Here is a 21,367-nt window from a genome sequence, read left to right as displayed (position 1 = left end):
TTTTATGAGACAAGATGACGTTTTCAGTGGTACCATTTCTATTTACATTCGTCTTTTTGATCGCATGTTATTCCACTTTTGTTTAACGGTATGATGAAAAAGCACCGTTTCTTGTCCTATGTTGTTTTTTTTTTTTTTTTTTTTTTGGTGTTCAATGAAGAGGAAACTAGTGGGACAGTTTTATAGGGCAGGTCGTTCCGGACTCAGCGATACATGTGACAAATAAGTCAGATCGTGCACTGTGCATGATCTAACTAACTCACTAGTGCCTGGTGACCTGGATGTTGTCATGACCACATCGGGTTACCATGGCAACGATCGGGCCCCGCAAATTCACGCAGGGCCGCCGATCTAGGAGCAGAAAGACTTCTCTCCCTCTGCCCGCACCGCTCCTGGCACTGAGTGCTGGGTGTCGGAGGTCAGAATCAGCTGACACCCAGCGGTGATCGCACCTGCACAACCTGTGTGCGCGCAAAATCGCCTGGAAGTACTCAGTACGTCCAAGGTCGGTAAGTACTTCCCAACCAGGAAGTACGGAGTACTTCCAAGGTCGGGAAGGGGTTAAGAAAGGATTGACAATTAATGGACAGCCCCTTTAAGCCTGTCTGGTCTAAGTCTACACTGTCTATTACATAGGATTAGTAAATCTGTCCCTCTGTGCTGCTTCTCTCTTACTCCTCCAAGAAATGTAGGAAATACACTGTAACGGGTCTGGGAGGCGGAACCTCTGAGCTACTATACAAGGGGGCGGTCCTTGTAAGGGAGCGGGTGGCAATCAGGGATGACGGGCAGGCAGTCACAGCAGGTGATCGGGACAGTCTCTGAGTGGACGGGCTGGAGGTCACGGCAAGTGACCGGGGCAGTCTCTGGAAGAACGGGCAGGAGGTCACGGCAAGTGACCGGGGCAGTCTCTGGAAGAACGGGCAGGGAGTTACGGCAAGTGACCGGGGCAGTCTCTGGATGAACGGGCAGGGAGTTACGGCAAGTGACCGGGGCAGTCTCTGGGTAAAGGGTAGGTACGACCTGTGATGGCAGAGCCTCCGGGTAGGCTAGCAGGCAGATGGTAGATGTGTGCTCCCAGGTGAGCAAGCGAGAGTCTCTGGAATGGTAGGTGGTCACAGCACGTGACGGCGAAGCCTGCAGGTAGGCTAGCAGGCAGGTAACAGGTGTGCGCTCCCAGGTGAGCGGGCAGGAGTCTCTGGAAAGGCAGATGGTCACAGCACATGACGGCAGAGCCTCCAGGTAGGCTAGCAGGCAGGTAACAGGTGTGCGCTCCCAGGTGAGCGGGCAGGAGTCTCTGAAAAGGCAGATGGTCACAGCACGTGACGGCAGAGCCTCCAGGTAGGCTAGCAGGCAGGTAACAGGTGTGCGCTCCCAGGTGAGCGGGCAAGCTGGTCCATAGACAGACTGACAGGAGTTGGAAGGCAGACCGTCGGACCTCAGGCTAGCAGGCAGGTGACTGGATATCAGGCAGGACAAAGGCAGCAAGCTGGCAGGAATCTGGCAGGTAACTGGCAACGGGACCTGAGGGCTGAAGCACAGGTGAGACACAGGTGCAAACAACATTGCTCGGGCACCTCCATTTTGGAGGAGGTGCCCTTTATATGGGAGGTCCTCCGGCAATTGGCCGGGGACTCCTTAGGACGGCGCGCGCGGTCCCTTTAAGAGAGGGGGAGCGCTCGCGCCCTAAGCACACTGCCGGGGAAGGAGCGCGCGCCGGAAGCAGCGGGGAGAGCAGCGCTGGAGGACGCCGCGCCAGGAGCGGGGAGGTGAGAGGGATGGCGTCTCTGCCTAGAACGGGGCAGAGACGCCGATGCTACAGTACCCCCCCTTTAGGCCCCCTCTTTTTTAGGCCAGAAAGAAATTTTTCAAGGAGAAGCGGGGCGTTGATGTTCTCCCTGGGTTCCCAAGTTCTCTCCTCAGGACCAAACCCCTTCCAATCTACCAGAAAAAAGGTTTTTCCTCTTACCCTCTTGGAGGCCAGAATACTCTCTACCTCAAAGATGTCATCAGCGGAAACCGGAGCAGGAGGGGCACCTGGATTTTTGGAAAAAGAGTTAAAGACAACGGGTTTGAGGAGAGATACGTGGAAGGAGTTGGGGATCCGTAGGGTGGCCGGGAGTTTTAATTTGTAGGCCACAGGGTTAATTTGCCTGAGGACTTCGAAGGGGCCGATGAATCGAGGACCCAACTTGTAGGAGGGTATTTTGAGCCGCACATGTTTGGATGAGAGCCAAACCTTGGCTCCCGGACGGAATTGGGGCGGATCCAGACGTCTCTTATCAGCATATCTCTTCATCCGCTCAGAGGAGAGAAGAAGAGCGGACCTGGTGCTCTCCCAAATAGTAGAAAATTTACTGACAAGAGACTCCGCAGCAGGGTTGTCCACAGAAACGGAGACAGGAAGTGGAATCCGGGGATGTTGGCCACCAACTATAAAGAACGGGGATTTGGAAGAGGACTCGCTCTCATGGTTGTTATAAGAGAACTCGGCCCACGGTAGAAGATCCACCCAGTCCGAGTGGTGAGCATCCACGAAGTGCCGGAGGTAGCTGGACAAGATCTGATTGATCCGCTCCACTTGACCATTGGACTGAGGGTGGTAAGCGGAGGAGAAATCCAGGGTAATGTCCAGCAGCTTACAAGTGGCTCTCCAGAAACGAGAGGTGAACTGAACCCCACGATCCGACACGATGTGGAGGGGCAGACCATGGAGACGGAAGATGTGGCGGATAAAGTCTTTAGCCAACTCGGGTGCAGACGGAAGACCAGGCAGGGGAATGAAGTGGGCCATCTTAGAAAAACGGTCAGCGACAACCCAAATGACGGTACAACCGGCAGAAACTGGAAGGTCGGTGATAAAGTCCATAGCGATGTGTTGCCAAGGAGCAGCAGGTACGGGAAGGGGCAGGAGATGGCCGGCAGGTAGATGTCGGGGAACTTTGTTACGAGCACAGGATGAACAGGCCGCGACGAAGTCTACCACGTCCTTACGTAGGGTAGGCCACCAGTAATGCCGGGCAATAAGTTGAAAGGTCTTTTTTTGGCCAGCATGGCCAGCTAGTTTAGAAGAATGTCCCCAGCGAAGAACCCTCTCCCGATCTGGCACAGCTATGAACGTCTTACTGGGTGGAAGACGAGTTAGATCCAAGGGAGCCACATTCATCACCTTGGAGGAGTCGATGATGTGCGTAGGTTCCTCCTCTTGATCGAAGGACAGGAAAGACCGAGACAAGGCATCAGCTTTGACGTTCTTGTCCGCCGGACGGAAGTGAAGAGTGAAGTCGAAGCGGGCAAAAAACGACCACCGGGCCTGGCGAGGATTGAGCCTCTGGGCATTTTGGAGATATGCCAGGTTTTTGTGATCCGTGTAGATAATTACCGGGTAGAGAGCCCCTTCAAGCAGATAGCGCCACTCTCCTAGTGCCAATTTGATGGCTAGCAATTCCCGGTCTCCAATGGAGTAGTTGCGCTCCGACCTGGAGAAGATTTTGGAGAAGAAGCCGCACGTTACCATTCTCCCGGTAGAAGACTTCTGGGTGAGCACCGCTCCGGCTCCGGAGGAGGAAGCATCAACCTCCAGGTAGAATTGTTTATTACAGTCCGGACGGTGCAGGACGGGAGCAGAGGCGAAGGCTTTCTTTAGGGAAAGGAAGGCCTCCTCGGCTTCAGGCGACCATATCCTGGGGTTAGCCCCCTTACGGGTAAGTGCAGATATGGGAGCAGTCCGAGACGAGAAGTGTGGGATGAAAAGACGATAATAATTAGCGAAGCCCAGAAATCGCTGTATCGCCTTCAAACCTTCAGGACGAGGCCATTTTAGAACGGAAGAGAGCTTCTCGGGATCCATTTGCAGACCTGTTTGGGAGATGACATAGCCCAAGAACGGAAGGGAGGTCTGATCGGAGAGGCACTTCTCGTATTTGGCGTAAAGGTGGTTCTGCCGAAGCCTAAGCAGGACCTGACGAACATCCCTCCGGTGTGTGGGGAGATCCGGAGAGAAGACCAAGATATCGTCCAGGTATACCACTACGCAGGAGTACAGGAGGTCACGGAAGATGTCATTGACTAGTTCCTGAAAGACCGCGGGAGCATTACAGAGACCGAAGGGCATCACAAGGTACTCGTAGTGACCGTCCCGGGTATTGAATGCCCTCTTCCACTCGTCTCCTTGACGGATACGGACCAGATTATACGCTCCTCGAAGATCCAGCTTGGAGAAGATCCTGGCGCCCTTGAGCCGGTCAAACAATTCGGAGATGAGTGGCAGGGGATATTTGTTTTTTACCGTAATGAGATTGAGTCCTCTGTAGTCAATACAGGGACGTAGCGAGCCGTCTTTCTTTTTGACGAAGAAGAATCCGGCTCCAGCCGGGGAGGTAGATTTTCGGATAAATCCCCTAGCCAGATTCTCTTCAATGTACTCAGACATGGCTCGGGTCTCGGCTGCAGATAACGGGTAGATACGCCCACGGGGAGGAGTGGTGCCAGGTACCAGGTCGATCGGGCAATCGTATGGCCTATGGGGCGGCAACGTCTCAGCTTCCTTCTTACCGAAGACGTCCGCATAGGGCCAGTAGGGAGCCGGGAGACCAGGTAAATTAGCTGGAGTAGGCTGAGGGCGAAGTGGACGGACCGGAACCAGGCAGGTCCTATGGCAGTCAGGACCCCATCGGAGTACTTCACCGGACCGCCAGTTCAATACGGGTTCATGTGTCTGGAGCCAAGGTAGACCTAGCAACAAGGAGTGAGAAAGTCCGGACAGCACATGGAATGAGATCTCCTCAGAGTGCAGCATTCCCACCTGTAGGGTTATAGGTTCGGTGACGAGCAGGATGGTCTCCGAGAGAAGTCTTCCATCCACGGAAGCAACTGACAATGGCTCCGCCAGGGACTTGGTGGGAATATGGTATCTCTCTACCAGAGACTGGGCGATGAGGTTTCCAGCAGCTCCAGAATCCAGATGGGCGAGTTCGAAGAGACGGTTTTCTCCCCAAGCAATAGAGACCGGTAAGGTCAGAGACGGAGAGGACTTACTTTTGTCTAGGACGACCTCTCCGAGTGGTCCTAGACACTGGCGTTTCCCGGCTTTTCCGGGCAGGAACGGATGAAGTGCTTCTTACTGCCACAATAGAAACAGCTTCCCTCGGCTCGGCGAGATTCTTGGCGAGAACCGACCATCTTGGTCTGGTCGACCTGCATAGGCTCAGGAGAGACGGAGGGAGTGACGGGTTGCTGAAAAGTAGGAGCTAGGCGTGGAAACCTCCTCTCACGGGTGACCTCTTTGGCACGCTCCTGGAACCGCAGGTCAATCCGGGTGGCAAGAGCTATCAGGTCATCGAGGGTGGTAGGAATGTCCCGACCGGCAACTTCGTCTTTAATACGGCCGGACAGACCCTCCCAGAAGACTGAAACCAGAGCGTCATTATCCCAGGCCAGCTCCGAGGCAAGGGTACGGAACCGTATGGCATATTGGCCCACGGTGAGGCTTCCCTGACGGAGGCGTAGCAGTGACGATGCGGATGAGGTCTTCCGTCCGGGTTCGTCGAAGACTTTCCGGAAGGCCGTGAGAAAGGCAGGCAAGTTGGACACCAGGGGGTCTCCTCTCTCCCATAGAGGATTTAGCCAGGCCAGAGCCTCTCCGGTGAGATGGGACATGATGAAGGCAATTTTGGCCCGGTCGGAGTTAAACTGGTGGGACAGGAGTTCAAAGTGCAGGGTGCACTGATTTATGAAGCCCCGAGCCTGAGCGGAGTCGCCTCCGAAGCGAGGAGGTGCAAAAAGCCGGGGTCCGGGGTAGGATACCATAGTGTTGGTGGACAGCGGAGCTGTCGGATTGCGAATCATAGCGCTGGCGGAGGTTGCTGGCGGAGCAGAGTGTCCAGGCGAGAATTGACATTCCGCAGGTGACCCAGGATGGACTCCTGTTGGGACCTCTGGCGGGACAGTTCATGACACAGGTCCGAGAGCGAGGGAGCTTGGGTGCCACCGGGTTCCATGGCCCGAGCAAACTGTAACGGGTCTGGGAGGCGGAACCTCTGAGCTACTATACAAGGGGGCGGTCCTTGTAAGGGAGCGGGTGGCAATCAGGGATGACGGGCAGGCAGTCACAGCAGGTGACCGGGACAGTCTCTGAGTGGACGGGCTGGAGGTCACGGCAAGTGACCGGGGCAGTCTCTGGAAGAACGGGCAGGAGGTCACGGCAAGTGACCGGGGCAGTCTCTGGAAGAACGGGCAGGGAGTTACGGCAAGTGACCGGGGCAGTCTCTGGATGAACGGGCAGGGAGTTACGGCAAGTGACCGGGGCAGTCTCTGGGCAAAGGGTAGGTACGACCTGTGATGGCAGAGCCTCCGGGTAGGCTAGCAGGCAGATGGTAGATGTGTGCTCCCAGGTGAGCAAGCGAGAGTCTCTGAAATGGTAGGTGGTCACAGCACGTGACGGCGAAGCCTCCAGGTAGGCTAGCAGGCAGGTAACAGGTGGGCGCTCCCAGGTGAGCGGGCAGGAGTCTCTGAAAAGGCAGATGGTCACAGCACGTGACGGCGGAGCCTCCAGGTAGGCTAGCAGGCAGGTAACAGGTGTGCGCTCCCAGGTGAGCGGGCAAGCTGGTCCATAGACAGACTGACAGGAGTTGGAAGGCAGACCGTCGGACCTCAGGCTAGCAGGCAGGTGACTGGATATCAGGCAGGACAAAGGCAGCAAGCTGGCAGGAATCTGGCAGGTAACTGGCAACGGGACCTGAGGGCTGAAGCACAGGTGAGACACAGGTGCAAACAACATTGCTCGGGCACCTCCATTTTGGAGGAGGTGCCCTTTATATGGGAGGTCCTCCGGCAATTGGCCGGGGACTCCTTAGGACGGCGCGCGCGGTCCCTTTAAGAGAGGGGGAGCGCGCGCGCCCTAAGCACACTGCCGGGGAAGGAGCGTGCGCCGGAAGCAGCGGGGAGAGCAGCGCTGGAGGACGCCGCGCCAGGAGCGGGGAGGTGAGAGGGACGGCGTCTCTGCCTAGAACGGGGCAGAGACGCCGATGCTACATACACCCTTATGACCTAAAAGAATGGTAATGCGTGGCACTCAGTTTCTTCTCAAGTATTGAGACAGAATGGCACATGGCACAGCATACAGGACTAGTGATTTGTGGGGGTCCCTCCCTGTGTGTGGGTGGTGAATGTCCATTGTGGGTAAACTTTTAAATCTTAAAAAGGGGATTATAGTGAAAGGGTATATACATTTGTTCTAGAGCGGCGGTGGGGAACCTTAGGCCCGTGGGCCATTTACAGCTCTCTAAAACCTTTATCTGGCCCCTGGGCAGCTTCCCGGGGACCACAGTGCTTGGGCCAAGAACTATATTTTGCAAGCCTGCTGGTCCTTTAGTTTTATCCTTGCTTTGTGAGCACGCACGCAGTGCTCACTACTGAATGTTGGAGTGCGTGCAATGAAAAATTATGTCCTAACACCAGTGCCAGCGTCAGGAGGTACTTTGTGGGTGGAGTTAGGGCGCAATTTGTACGGCCCCCCAAGGATGGTATAAATATCCAAATGGCCCTTGGCAGAAATAAGGTTCCCCACCCCTGTTCTAGAGGGTCGGCCTTGGTACCCAAGTGCATTACTGTCTACTGATGTCTCATCCCGTGTAAATGCTGCCGAAAAGATGAGAGAGAACTTTAGTATTTATATTATTATACTACAAGACTAGTATGTGGGACATAAATCTCCTTATGTCTGGTAGCATAAAAATACAGCAAACACATCATGACAAGGAAAATTGGTTTGTGTGTATATATAATTATTTATGTAAATTTACAGTACAGACCAAAAGTTTGGACACACCTTCTCATTTAAAGATTTTTCTGTATTTTCATGACTATGAAAATTGTACATTCACAATGAAGGCATCAAAACTATGAATTAACACATGTGGAATTATATACTTAACAAAAAAGTGTGAAACAACTGAAAATATGTCTTATATTCTAGGTTCTTCAAAGTAGCCACCTTTTGCTTCGATGACTGCTTTGCACACTCTTGGCATTCTCTTGATGAGCTTCAAGAGGTAGTCACCGGAAATGGTCTTCCAACAATCTTGAAGGAGTTCCCAGAGATGCTTAGCACTTGTTGGCCCTTTTGCCTTCACTCTGCGGTCCAGCTCACCCCAAACCATCTCGATATGGTTCAGGTCTGGTGACTGTGGAGGCCAGGTCATCTGGTGTAGCACCCCATTACTCTCCTTCTTGGTCAAATAGCCCTTACACAGCCTGGAGGTGTGTTTGGGGTCATTGTCCTGTTGAAAAATAAGTGATGGTCCAACTAAACGCAAACCAGATGAAATAGCATGCCGCTGCAAGATGCTGTGGTAGCCATGCTGGTTCAGTATGCCTTCAATTTTGAATAAATCCCCAACAGTGACACCAGCAAAGCACCCCCACACAATCACACCTCCTCCTCCATGCTTCACGGTGGGAACCAGGCATGTAGAGTCCATTCGTTCACCTTATCTGCGTCGCACAAAGACACGATGGTTGGAACCAAAGATCTCAAATTTGGACACATTAGACCAAAGCACAGTTTTCCACTGGTCTAATGTCCATTCCTTGTGTTCTTTAGCCCAAACAAGTCTCTTCTGCTTGTTGCCTGTCCTTAGCAGTGGTTTCCTAGCAGCTATTTTACCATGAAGGCCTGCTGCACAAAGTCTCCTCTTAACAGTTGTTGAAGAAATGTGTCTGCTGCTAGAATTCTGTGTGGCATTGACCTGGTCTCTAATCTGAGCTGCTGTTAACCTGCGATTTCTGAGGCTGGTGGCTCGGATAAACTTATCCTCAGAAGCAGAGGTGACTCTTGGTCTTCCTTTCCTGGGGCGGTCCTCATGTGAGCCAGTTTCTTTGTAGCGCTTGATGGTTTTTGCAACTGCACTTGGGGACACTTTGAAAGTCTTCCCAATTTTTCACACTGACTGACCTTCATTTCTTAAAGTAATGATGGCCACTCGTTTTTCTTTACTTAGCTGCTTTTTTCTTGCCATAATACAAATTCTAACAGTCTATTCAGTAGGACTATCAGCTGTGTATCCACCAGACTTCTGCACAACACAACTGATGGTCCCAACCCCATTTATAAGGCAAGAAATCCCACTTATTAAACCTGACAGGGCACACCTGTGAAGTGAAAACCATTTCCGGTGACTACCTCTTGAAGCTCATCAAGAGAATGCCAAGAGTGTGCAAAGCAGTCATCAAAGCAAAAGGTGGCTACTTTGAAGAACCTAGAATATGTAGTGCCGGCGTCCCTGCCCTCTGCTAGGCAGGGACGCTGTTCCCCTCACCTCTCTGCTCCGTGCCCGGCGTCCTCCTCCCGCTCTGCTGGCAGTGCGCGCTCCTTCCCGGCCACTGTGCTTAGGGCTCGCGCGCTCTCCCTCCCTCTTAAAGGGGCCGCGCGCGCCGTCCTAAGGAGTCCCCCGGCCAATGGCCGGAGGACTTCACCATATATAAGGCACCTCCTCCAAAATGGAGGTGCCCGAGCAATGTTGTTGCACTGTTCACTACTCTGCTTCAGCCCTCAGGTCCCGTTGCCAGTTACCTGCCAGATTCCTGCCAGCTTGCTGTCTTATTCCTGCCTGATATTCTGCTACCTGCCTGCTAGCCTGAGGTCCGACGGTCTGCCTTACAACTCCTGTCAGTCTGTCTAAGGACCAGCTTGCCCGCTCACCTGGGAGCGCACATCAACTACCTGCCTGCTTGCCTGAGGTCCGACGGTCTGCCTTCCAACTCTTGTCAGTCTGTCTATGGACCAGCTTGCCCTCTCACCTGGGAGCGCACATCTGCTACCTGCCTGCTAGCCTACCTGGAGGCTCCGCCATCACGTGCTGTGACCACCTGCCTGTCCAGTGACTCCTGCCCGCTCACCTGGGAGCGCTCATCTGCTGCCTGTCTGCTAGCCTACCTGGAGGCTCTGCCGTCACGTGCTGTGACCACCCGCCTGTCCAGAGACTTCTGCCCGCTCACCTGGGAGCGCTCATCTGCCGCCTGTCTGTTGGTCTTCCTGGAGGCTCCGCCGTCACATGCTGTGACCACCCGTTTATCCGGAGACTCTCGCCTGCTCACCTGGGAGCTCACGTCTACCATCAGCCGCCACAGGTCGTACCAACCCTTTACCCAGAGGCTGCCCCGGTCACTTGCCGTGACCATCTGCCCGTTCACCCAGAGACTGCCCCGGTCACTTGCCGTGACCATCTGCCCGTTCATCCAGAGACTGCCCCGGTCACTTGCCGTGACCATCTGCCCGTTCATCCAGAGACTGCCCCGGTCACTTGCCGTGACCTCCTGCCCGTTCTTCCAGAGACTGTCCCGGTCAGCTGCTGTGACTGCCTGCCTGGTCGCCACCCGCTCCCTTACAAGGACCGCCCCCTTGTATAGTAGCTCAGAGGTTCCGCCTCCCAGACCCGTTACAGAATATAAGACATATTTCAGTTGTTTCACACTTTTTTGTTAAGTATATAATTCCACATGTGTTAATTCATAGTTTTGATGCCTTCAGTGTGAATGTACAATTTTCATAGTCATGAAAATACAGAAAAATCTTTAAATGAGGTGTGTCCAAACTTTTGGTCTGTACTGTACATCACATAAGAATACGTAGACTACTGTATATACATCACATAAAAATACGTAGACTACTGTGTATACATCACATAAGGATACGTTGACTGCTGTGTATACATCACGTAGGAGACACTCAGACTGCTGTGTATACATCACGTAGGAGACACTCAAGACTGCTGTGTATACATCATGTAGGAGACACTCAGACTGCTGTGTATACATCACATAGGAGAAACTCAGACTGCGGTGTATACAGAAATTGAAGTATTCCTCCCAGAAAATTATTGCAGTTACACATGTTTTGTTATACACAAAAATCACGTAGGAGACACTCTGACTGCTGTGTATACATTACGTAGGAGACACTCAGACTGCTGTGTATGCATCGCGTAGGAGGCGCGCAGGCTGCGGTGTGTGCATCGCGTAGGAGGCGCGCAGGCTGCCATGTGTACAGTTATGGCCAAAAGTGTTGGCACCCTGGAAATTGTTCCAGAAATTTAAGTACCGTATTTATCCCAAAAAATTATTGCAATTACACACGTTTTGTTATACATATTTCATTTCCTTTGTGTGTCTTGGAACAACACAAAAAAAGAGAAAAAAAGGAATATTGGACATAAATTCACACAAACCCCAAATATGGGCCGGACACAATTGTTGGCATCCTCAACTTAATGTTTTTTTGCACACCCTTTGGAATAAAGAACTACAACAAGCTTCTTACACCTCAGCGGGAGTTTTGGACCTCTCTACTTTTGCAAACTGTTCCAGGTCTCATATCTGAAGGCATCTTCTCCCAACCGTAATTGTAAGATCTCTCCACAGGAGTTCAATGGGATTTAGATCTGGACTCATTGCTGCCCCTTCAGAACTCTCCAGCGCTTTGTTTCCATTTCTATTTGTATCCATTTCTGGGGCTTCTTGAATTTTTATTTCAGAATTTTTTTTTTTTTTCAGTTTTACAATTTTTATTTCCTTATATGGAACTTTTACTTGCTTGATTCCTGATCTAATATCCTACAATACTTCTGTACTGCAAGATTTTAGACTTGTCTGTTTTGCCCTGCACATCTCCTGTTAGACCCTGCTTATTGCAGAGCATTACAGGCTGACCAAAAGACCATTATGTGGCTTCTGAATGCTATGGCATCTACTGACATCCCCCAATTGTCGGGTGCCGATAGGCTTAATGAGGGAGCCTCTCCTTCAAATATCCAGCTAACTACCACTGTCACTATTGATAGCGGTATCTGACACCTTGTGGTCCAATGTGATGTTAAGGGGCACTGGCATGTTCCACTTTCGCCCTGTTATTTGCTGTCCCGAGGATGCCTCACGGTCCACAGCCTGTACCCCAGGCCATGTGTTTCAGACCTCTGATCTATAGTGACCATGCTAAATTTTATAATAAAAGTTCCTTGATGCAAAAACAATCCAGTCTGCCCAAAGAATTGTATGTTTTCTTTTCCCTGTCAGGTCACATTCAGACTAGTTGTACTTGCCATGGCTTTGTGGTGTGAATTTCCACAGCGGTCCCCTAGCCGTCTACAATATGATACATGTGGATAATAGATAATATTGTCAAAACCCATTTCACACACAGAACAAATTCTGCGCAGAAATATTTGTATGAATTCACAGTACAAATATTACCACAGTGTTAATAAAACTGCAAATTTCTCGGGGAAAGCAGAAGTTTAGACAAGCATTGAATTTATCGTACGTGTCTCGGGGCGAATGCAGGAGCTGTCGGCTGTAACTTGCATTATTCGGGTCTGTAAACTGAGCAGGCTAGTAAACTCTGCATTTGTTCCACACATAGCTAAGGTCTATGGAAATGTGCCTGTGTGCACTAGGATATAGGCTGTGTCCTGTCTGTGTATGGTCCATTGCACACGTGGCAGCACATAGATCAAAAATACATTAGTATGAACGTAGCCTAAGACAAAAAAAAATGCTATGACATCCCCAGCAGCTTCTGCTGCTATTTTTTTATATATACAGTACAGACCAAAAGTTTGGACACACCTTCTCATTTAAAGATTTTTCTGTATTTTCATGACTATGAAAATTGTACATTCACACTGAAGGCATCAAAACTATGAATTAACACATGTGGAATTATATACTTAACAAAAAGTGTGAAACAACTGAAAATATGTCTTATATTCTAGGTTCTTCAAAGTAGCCACCTTTTGCTTTGATGACTGCTTTGCACACTCTTGGCATTCTCTTGATGAGCTTCAAGAGGTAGTCACCGGAAATGGTTTTCATTTCACAGGTGTGCCCTGTCAGGTTTAATAAGTGGGATTTCTTGCCTTATAAATGGGGTTGGGACCATCAGTTGTGTTGTGCAGAAGTCAGGTGGATACACAGCTGATAGTCCTACTGAATAGACTGTCAGCTGCTTTTTTTCTTGCCATAATACAAATTCTAAGTAAAGAAAAGCGAGTGGCCATCATTACTTTAAGAAATGAAGGTCAGTCAGTCCGAAAAATTAAGCAAACTTTGAAAGTGTCCCCAAGTGCAGTTGCAAAAACCATCAAGCGCTACAAAGAAACTGGCTCACATGAGGACCGCCCCAGGAAAGGAAGACCAAGAGTCACCTCTGCTTCTGAGGATAAGTTTATCCGAGTCACCAGCCTCCGTAATCGCAGGTTAACAGCAGCTCAGATTAGAGACCAGGTCAATGCCACACAGAGTTCTAGCAGAAGACACATCTCTACAACAACTGTTAAGAGGAGACTTTGTGCAGCAGGCCTTCATGGTAAAATAGCTGCTAGGAAACCACTGCTAAGGACAGGCAACAAGCAGAAGAGACTTGTTTGGGCTAAAGAACACAAGGAATGGACATTAGACCAGTGGAAATCTGTGCTTTGGTCTGATGAGTCCAAATTTGAGATCTTTGGTTCCAACCACCGTGTCTTTGTGCGACGCAGAAAAGGTGAACGGATGGACTCTACATGCCTGGTTCACACCGTGAAGCATGGAGGAGGAGGTGTGATGGTGTGGGGGTGCTTTGCTGGTGACACTGTTGGGGATTTATTCAAAATTGAAGGCATACTGAACCAGCATGGCTACCACAGCATCTTGCAGCGGCATGCTATTCCATCCGGTTTGCGTTTAGTTGAACCATCATTTAATTTTCAACAGGACAATGACCCCAAACACACCTCCAGGCTGTGTAAGGGCTATTTGACCAAGGAGGAGAGTGATGGGGTGCTACGCCAGATGACCTGGCCTCCACAGTCACCAGACCTGAACCCAATCGAGATGGTTTGGGGTGAGCTGGACCGCAGAGTGAAGGCAAAAGGGCCAACAAGTGCTAAGCATCTCTGGGAACTCCTTCAAGATTGTTGAAAGACCATTTCCGGTGACTGCAGTGTGCCTTCAATGTGAATGTACAATTTTCATAGTCATGAAAATACAGAAATTTCTTTAAATGAGAAGGTGTGTCCAAACTTTTGGTCTGTACTTTATATATAATTTATATTTTCCTACATTTTGAGGTCGGAAGTCGAACGTGCCAAATTTAGTCAGGCTGCAAATACGGCATCTGACCAGTCATTCAGTGTAAAGGGATTTTATAAAATACGTCCATGCAGATTGTGTAAGTGTGGGTACATGAAGACGTTTTTGCTTCTTAAAAATAACTCCTGACTTGCCTTCTTATTACAGGGGGAGATGACCGCCGTGTGTTGCTCTGGCACATGGAAGAAGCCATCCAATCAAAAGCGAAGCCCATTCAGCTTAAAGGGGAGCATCATTCTAACATATTTTGCTTGGCGTTCAATAGCTGCAATACTAAGGTGTTCTCCGGAGGTAAGCTCTTAAAGGGGTTTCTCTGGGATAATTTTTTTACCAGTGGTTCAGAATGATACAAATAAATGCAATGTGCTAATTTAGTTCTTGCTTAAGTGCTCTTTCTGGGGAAGCCTGGGACTGGCTATAGCTAGTATGGTCACCGTTACTGATCTCATAGGACTTGTAATAAAAATGAAGTTCATTTGCATAGCTAAGCAAGTTTCTTCATTCAGGAAGCTGGAAAAGCTGTGTGACATCCTCTTATGACGGCTGTAAATATGGCTTTATTGGTTATTGCCAAACTTTCACTGGAAGAGATACAGTTAAGGCCAAATCCATATGTCCGTGAAAGATGAACCCGGCTTGAGCAGAGGGCCGCCTGAGCAGAGGGCATTAGTTTACGTCAGGAGACCGGCCAGTCGGTCATTGCAATCTGAGCACAATCTATGTTTCATGTCATGTGAATTTCGCCTAAGTGATGAAAAGTAGAACTGGAAAGAGGACAACTCCAGGTTGCAATACTTTTTTATTTTATTAAATTAGGCAGCGTTGGAAAATGCTCCTATATTTTATCAGCTTTCTTATTAATGTCAGACAATAAAATAAGTTTAGCAAGACACCCTGCAGAAACTTGCTCAAAAAGAATGCAATTTTTAACTTTACTGTGTGACTCACAATTGCGTCAATGTAGCTGAGCTGCAGTACCAAACATGGACAGGCGTGGTGCTGTTTCTCAAATAAATGAGTAATGCATATATTATAGGCCCCTTAGTGCATCCAATTGTTAATGCTCTCAATGGCCTAATGTGTGTTAATGTGTGGCTGTCACACCCATGTGGACGTGTTGGACATCCTTTGCGCAAAACAAGGGGTGTAAATTTGGAATTGGACTCCCTTTTGCACCTTTATCAACCTCCACCCTTCTGGAAAATTTTGCAGTATGTCTGAATACTTATGCTTATTTGACATCGGCATCCCATTTATTACAAAAGATTTCCTCCACTATACTCGGCAAAACCATATTTTTTTGGACCTTTGTACACAAGGGCACAGTCATGGTAGAATAGGAAATGCCACTAACTTGGAAGTACTTTTCTACCAAATATTACTGTATGCACTGTGCGTTGCTAATGTTCTCTGGCATCAGCCAAACCCAAATTTCATTGATCATGCTTCCTCTGCTCCAGAGTCCGGGGTTGGTTTAATGAAAATACACTATAAGGCTATGTGCCCACGTTGCAGAAATGAAGCAGAAAATTTCTGCTTCATTTCCGCATGTCCTCTCCCGGAAAAACGCATGCAGAATTTGGCAAGCGTTTTTCGCGCGTTTATGATGCGTTTGTGACATGCAGAATTGCAATGCGTTTTTTATTGCATTGACAAGGCAATTCCGCATGCGTAAACGCAAAATTAATGGACATGCTGCGGATTTTTGAGCGCATCAAAAACGCTGCGGAAAAATCCGCAGCATGGGCATTGAAATTGCGGATTCTCATGGAGGACGGATTACCAAGCGTTTCACAAGGGTTTACGCTGCGGAAATTCCGCAGCATATACGCTTGTAAAACGCTACGTGGACACACAGCCTAATAATTCTGGATAGTTACATTTTTATTGACATTTTATTGATAGACTCTTTAAACAGTTTCAATTACTTTGCAGGAAATGATGAGCAGGTGATCCTCCATGATGTGGAGAGGTAGGTGTCCTTCACATTAGACACCATTGTGAATGTACGTAACAGAATAACCACTGTTTTTCCAATATTTATCTACTTTTTAGCGGTGAAACACTGGATGTATTCACTCATGAAGAGGCAGTATACGGATTATCGGTCAGTCCAGTGAATGACAATGTGTTTGCCAGTTCATCAGATGATGGAAGAGTGTTAATATGGGACATCCGGGAGTCTCAACAAGGCGGTAAGGAACATTTATTTGTATTACTCTCTATAAACTCCACTTTTATCTATTAGTTTATTTTAGACTCCATTCACAATAGCATTTATCATTGTCAACTTCTGGGATGTCCTAGCTAAAGGTAAGTTGATGCCTGTAGAGGACTTTATGACAAAACAACCCATTTAATGCAGCAAAAAAGTCTCCAAAAAATGTTTAACATTTTCCCTATTTGAACCCCCATCTACATTTTCCTTCTTTAATTCGAGAGGCAATGTTTCCTAAATAGCCTTTTAGGCCAACTTTTAGCTAGATGAGGCTTTCTAAAAACTCCAAACATGTGCTAGAAAGCAGCAGCCCTCAACTTAATCTTTATACCAACCCTGATCTTGTGTTCTTTGAGGGCTTATCCAGCTCATTTTAAGAAAACATCAACGACTTTTCAAAGGGTATATCTCATCAATTTACAGGGGTTTTCCAGGTGTAATATTGATGACCTCTCCCTAGCATAGGTCATTAGTATAAGATCGATTGGTTCCAACTTCTGGCAAATGAAGTAAAGAGATCACCAGCTCATCCAGGCTCAGGCGTCCTGAAGCACGAAACTCAAGGGACCACTTGTAGTAAAATTGAAGATGAAGTGATTCCAGCTTTTTAAATTTGCAAAAAAAAATTATTTCAGTAAAAAGGATTCCACATAAGGTGGATACAGCAATGTATTTCGAACACTAAACCTGCGTTTTTTATCAGAAGAAAAGAACTTACCAGCTCTGATAAAGAAAGCAGGTTTAGTGTTCGAAACGCGCTGCTGTATCCATCTTATTTGGAATCCTTTTTACTGGGAAAAATTTTTTGCAAATTTACAAAGCTGGAATCCCTTCATCTTTAATTTTTCCAACTTCTGGCACCCACACTGATTTAAGCTAATTTAAAGGGGTCGCCCAGCCTTGATGAAAGCATTCATCAAGTGTGCGATTTGTGATCATGTGCCTACTAGAGTCTCAGCCGCGTATCTAAGTTTTCTATATAATTGCTGTTAAAGTCCAGTGCACTGTGGTTTAAAATCCAATAATCTCTGATGTAAGAAGGTACAGAGGAGTTTTTCTGACACGTTTCGAGTCAATCCGACTCTTAATTGTAGATGCATCTAACAAAGGTAACTGCAGTTGCTTGTCGACCGCTGGAACCAAAAAGAGGAGCTGAACCCTAATGGTGTGTGCATTACTCACCGTCAGGTTTCACTAAGCTGCAGCACTTGCCAAAGATTTTACAAGGGGTGGACAATCCCTTTGAAGGTCTTGGTGCACCAGAATTGGCACAGCTTCATTCATTGTGTAGTAGGTATGAATGGTACTGCAATTCTACCAGAAAATATGTCCACTATATGGGGATGGACTCCGCCTTCTAATGACGTAGACCCTTTTGATTTCACAGATTACTTTACTTTATTTTTGAACCCCTACATAGGTACGACAAGCTTGACGTTTTTCAGTCACTTTAACCATTGGTAGTTGTAGCTTGTAATTTGCGGGTTCATACTTGTGACTGTGAGGGCTGTCACGTGTAAGATTGTGTCTTAAGTTGCCAGGACCATTTGTGCTGCTGTTGGTCTCTGGGAGGCTTTAGGCTACCACAGCATAGCCTACCTATGGCATTACATGCAAGATTACATCGCTCACTTCACTACAGTTACCTAGTGCCGGTGACTGAATAACCTCCGGACCACTCTCAGCTTTGTACCTACAAACATGTATTACAATTAGAAGTAGCAAGTACTGACCCCCTGGTAGTCCAAGGAATTAACATCTCACTTTATATGTTATCTCTTTAAGAGCATTGCTTACACACAAGCTGGATCTTTGCAGTCACACAGTAATTGCATTTCTCTTGACGACATGAACTTCATCACAGACGTAAACTTGGTATCAATTAGATCTTGTAGGAGAATTGTTTAATTAATGACCAATTCCTTCGCTCGTGGTATTCCAATGGTCCTCCGGTCAGCCACTACTCACTATGTGTTTTAACTCTGGCCTACAGTAACAGTCTATCAGACCTACAATCCCTCCCATCTATCCAAGTGACATTTCTGAGGCTACAAAGTCCATATACACTGGCCAATTATCGTGAACAAGCGTTTCTAGGAACACTTATTTTATGATAATTGTGCCCATTGCTCAACAAACGAGGAAAGCACTCATTTGTCGGGTGAAATGATCTTTTGTGCTGCACAGAAGATCATCGTTCTCGGCAGCACATCATCCTGTGTAAGCAGGACTCAAGCTGCAGAGGACAATGGCAGCCTGTGCGCACTGAGCGATCTATTACAGATTGTTCAGTGAGCATCTGAAGCGGGGTACACTTGTGTACACAGGGTATTAAATGAACGCACGTTACTGGTTGGCAGTTCATTTTACAATACTCATCGCACAGCGTAAATGAGCCTTAGGCCGCGGCCCCACTATCCGTATTCGGTCAGTATTATTTCTCAGGAGTGGGAGCCAAAGTCAGGAGTGGGTGATAAATACAGAATTGGTGACTTGTTTCTATTGTACCTTTTCTCTGATTGTTCCTCACCTGGTTTTGGCTCCCACTCCTGAGAAAAAATACTGACCGGATACTGACCAAATACTGATAGTGGGGCCGTGGCCTTTACTGTGTACTCGCACTATCTCTGGATCCACTACTAGCAAGCACTGGCTGCTCCAAAGCTCATCTCCTCACAGCTTCTCTCTGTCACTCATAGGACACCCCTAGCCCACCGTCTTGTTCCTCGGCTGCTGGACTTGGGCCTTCCCTCTGCTCACACTTAGTGCCGCTCCTGCATCTAATTAAACACTCACCTACTTGGCACTAAAAGACCCATCCAACTGCAAACACAGGGTAACAAGTCCACAGACCCTGTGCGGTACATAATTGCACAGTGCTAACATAACGTGGAAACACAAGAACAGCAATAAACACTTCTTAAAGGCACAATATTATGCAAGGTAACCTTCTTACAATGAGGTACAGAAAACATAGGAAATGTCGGTTTACTATATGTGCCATATTGGCTATCTCAAAAGAGCATGGATGAGCATGATATGGATTCACTCTCTCTGGTAGGCATTAGGCCTTAGGTAGCATTCACACAGGCAATGCAGTTTTGGTCCAGACATGTGCAGTTTCTATTGCGTTCTACACAGCAGTAGAACAAACTCCTAAACAAATGCCTAGCCTTGCCCAGGGGCTATCTAAGCAGAACAGACCCCGTCATACATATTTTACCAATGCATTGACGCTCCAGCCAGGCACTTTCTGTGACCTTTTGCCAGTCTCTGCTTCCTCTTCTCACTTGACAGACTGGAAGTGACTGCTCAGGCAACCACTGGCCACAGCAGAGCCCACCTCAGCCAGTCGGTGGCTGCAGCGTGGATCCAACCTAGCCAATCACTGGCTGCAGGGAGGACCCAACTCAGCTAGTCGGTGGCCGCAGCGGGGACCCACCTCAGCTAGTCGGTGGCCACAGCAGGGCCCACCTCAGCTAGTCGGTGGCCACAGCGTGGATCCACCCCAGCCAATCACTGGCCGCAGGGAGGACCCACCTCAGCCAGTTGGTGGCTGCAGCGGGGATCCACCCTAGCCAATCACTGGCTGTAGAGAGGACCCAACTCAGCTAGTCGGTGGCCGCAGCGGGGACCCACCTCAGCTAGTCGGTGGCCACAGCAGGGCCCACCTCAGCTAGTCGGTGGCCACAGCGTGGATCCACCCCAGCCAATCACTGGCCGCAGAGAGGACCCACCTCAGCCAGTCGGTGGCCGCAGCGGGGACCCACCTCAGCCAGTCGGTGGCCGCAGCGGGGACCCACCTCAGCCAGTCGGTGGCCGCAGCGGGGACCCACCTCAGCCAGTCGGTGGCCGCAGCGGGGACCCACCTCAGCCAGTTGATGGCTTAGCCCATATCTTGTGTGTTGAGAGGGACCAAGAAGCAGAGATTGCCAGGAAACCCGGGAAGTGTTGGAAAGGCAGTGGCGCGGGTTATTGCTGAAGTGAGTATGACTTTTTTATTTTCTCTTCAAGCATTCAAAGTCTGTTTAAAAAAAAATGGCAACCCCTTTTAAAATGATCCTTACTTTATTCTTTTTAGGCCACATTCATGTTCTGTTAATAAAATAATGGGCCTTTCTTACTTCCTTTCGCTCTGTACTGCCTCATAGCTGCTACCCTTGGTCTCTGTTAATATGGCTGCAGTGGGGGATGTCCATAGCACGTGACCGCTGCAGCCAATCACTGGCCTCAGAAGTCTCATGCTGTCCATGTCGTCATCACTGCGGTCACATGCTGTGTTTCCAAAGACGAGGGGCAGCAGCAGAAAGTAAGGCTGATAATGATTAACTGTAAACAGGAAAAGTGGACAAACCCTTTAAACTTACTAATCCTGATACGGGATATATCACTGAGTAATGTCTGTCTTTTATCCCCAGATCCTTTCTGTTTGGCTCATTATCCCTCAGCCTTTCATAGTGTTATGTTTAACCCTGTTGAGCCCAGACTGCTGGCCACCGCCAATTCCAAGGAAGGTGTCGGACTCTGGGACATCAGAAAACCTCACACGTAAGATTTGGTTCTAACTCTGTTGTCAAGAATTTGCTGACATTACTGCCAGCTTTGTGCTTTTTTAGTGGAAGGATAAATATAAGGCCTAATGCAGTGAAAATACGTTTGTAATATTGAGTAATCCTGCAAATGTGTTCCTGTAACCACCATGTGCTGCTCAACTTTCTGCAATCAGCGATGCACTTAGAAGCCGACTTTCTTTTTCTCAGCTCCGTCACTGTGATTTTGTGCATAATTAGACATCAAACACGAGTGAAATAATCTGATCTAGGACACAATCCTCCTTATACAGTGCCCAGCTGTTGTTTTTTGGGGGGGGGCGACTACAATTGTGATCATGGATCTTACATCTCTATGCGTGCTAGATCACCCCAGAATGTTACCGGCCATTTTACATCTCCAAATACTTAGCGCAAAACTGTAGCTGAGATCAGAAATGTATATTTAGAAGACCACGTGGTAAGTTACATGAGT

The 21,367-nt window shown here is 48.6% G+C and overlaps 1 protein-coding gene across 2 annotated transcripts in view; it reads left to right on the top strand.

Moving 5' to 3' along the window:
• Positions 1-21,367, top strand: part of DCAF5 (DDB1 and CUL4 associated factor 5) — a 78,663-nt gene that overhangs the window by 8,642 nt on the left and 48,654 nt on the right. For both annotated transcript variants that reach the window (XR_012247359.1, XM_073638978.1), the window contains exons 2-5: positions 14,272-14,415; positions 16,060-16,096; positions 16,180-16,319; positions 20,761-20,890. Coding sequence is in view for 1 of the 2 variants with exons in the window: in XM_073638978.1 (XP_073495079.1) it covers positions 14,272-14,415; positions 16,060-16,096; positions 16,180-16,319; positions 20,761-20,890 (451 nt within the window). In the remaining variant the exon portion in view is untranslated. The remainder of the gene's footprint in view (positions 1-14,271; positions 14,416-16,059; positions 16,097-16,179; positions 16,320-20,760; positions 20,891-21,367) is intronic.

The sequence above is a fragment of the Phyllobates terribilis genome, unplaced genomic scaffold, assembly GCF_046119375.1.
Source record: "Phyllobates terribilis strain yellow unplaced genomic scaffold, ASM4611937v1 Scaffold_7__3_contigs__length_470593459, whole genome shotgun sequence".
NCBI lineage: Eukaryota > Metazoa > Chordata > Amphibia > Anura > Dendrobatidae > Phyllobates > Phyllobates terribilis.
Note: the sequence above shows the minus strand (reverse complement) of the source record. Positions and strands in the feature narration are given on the sequence as shown.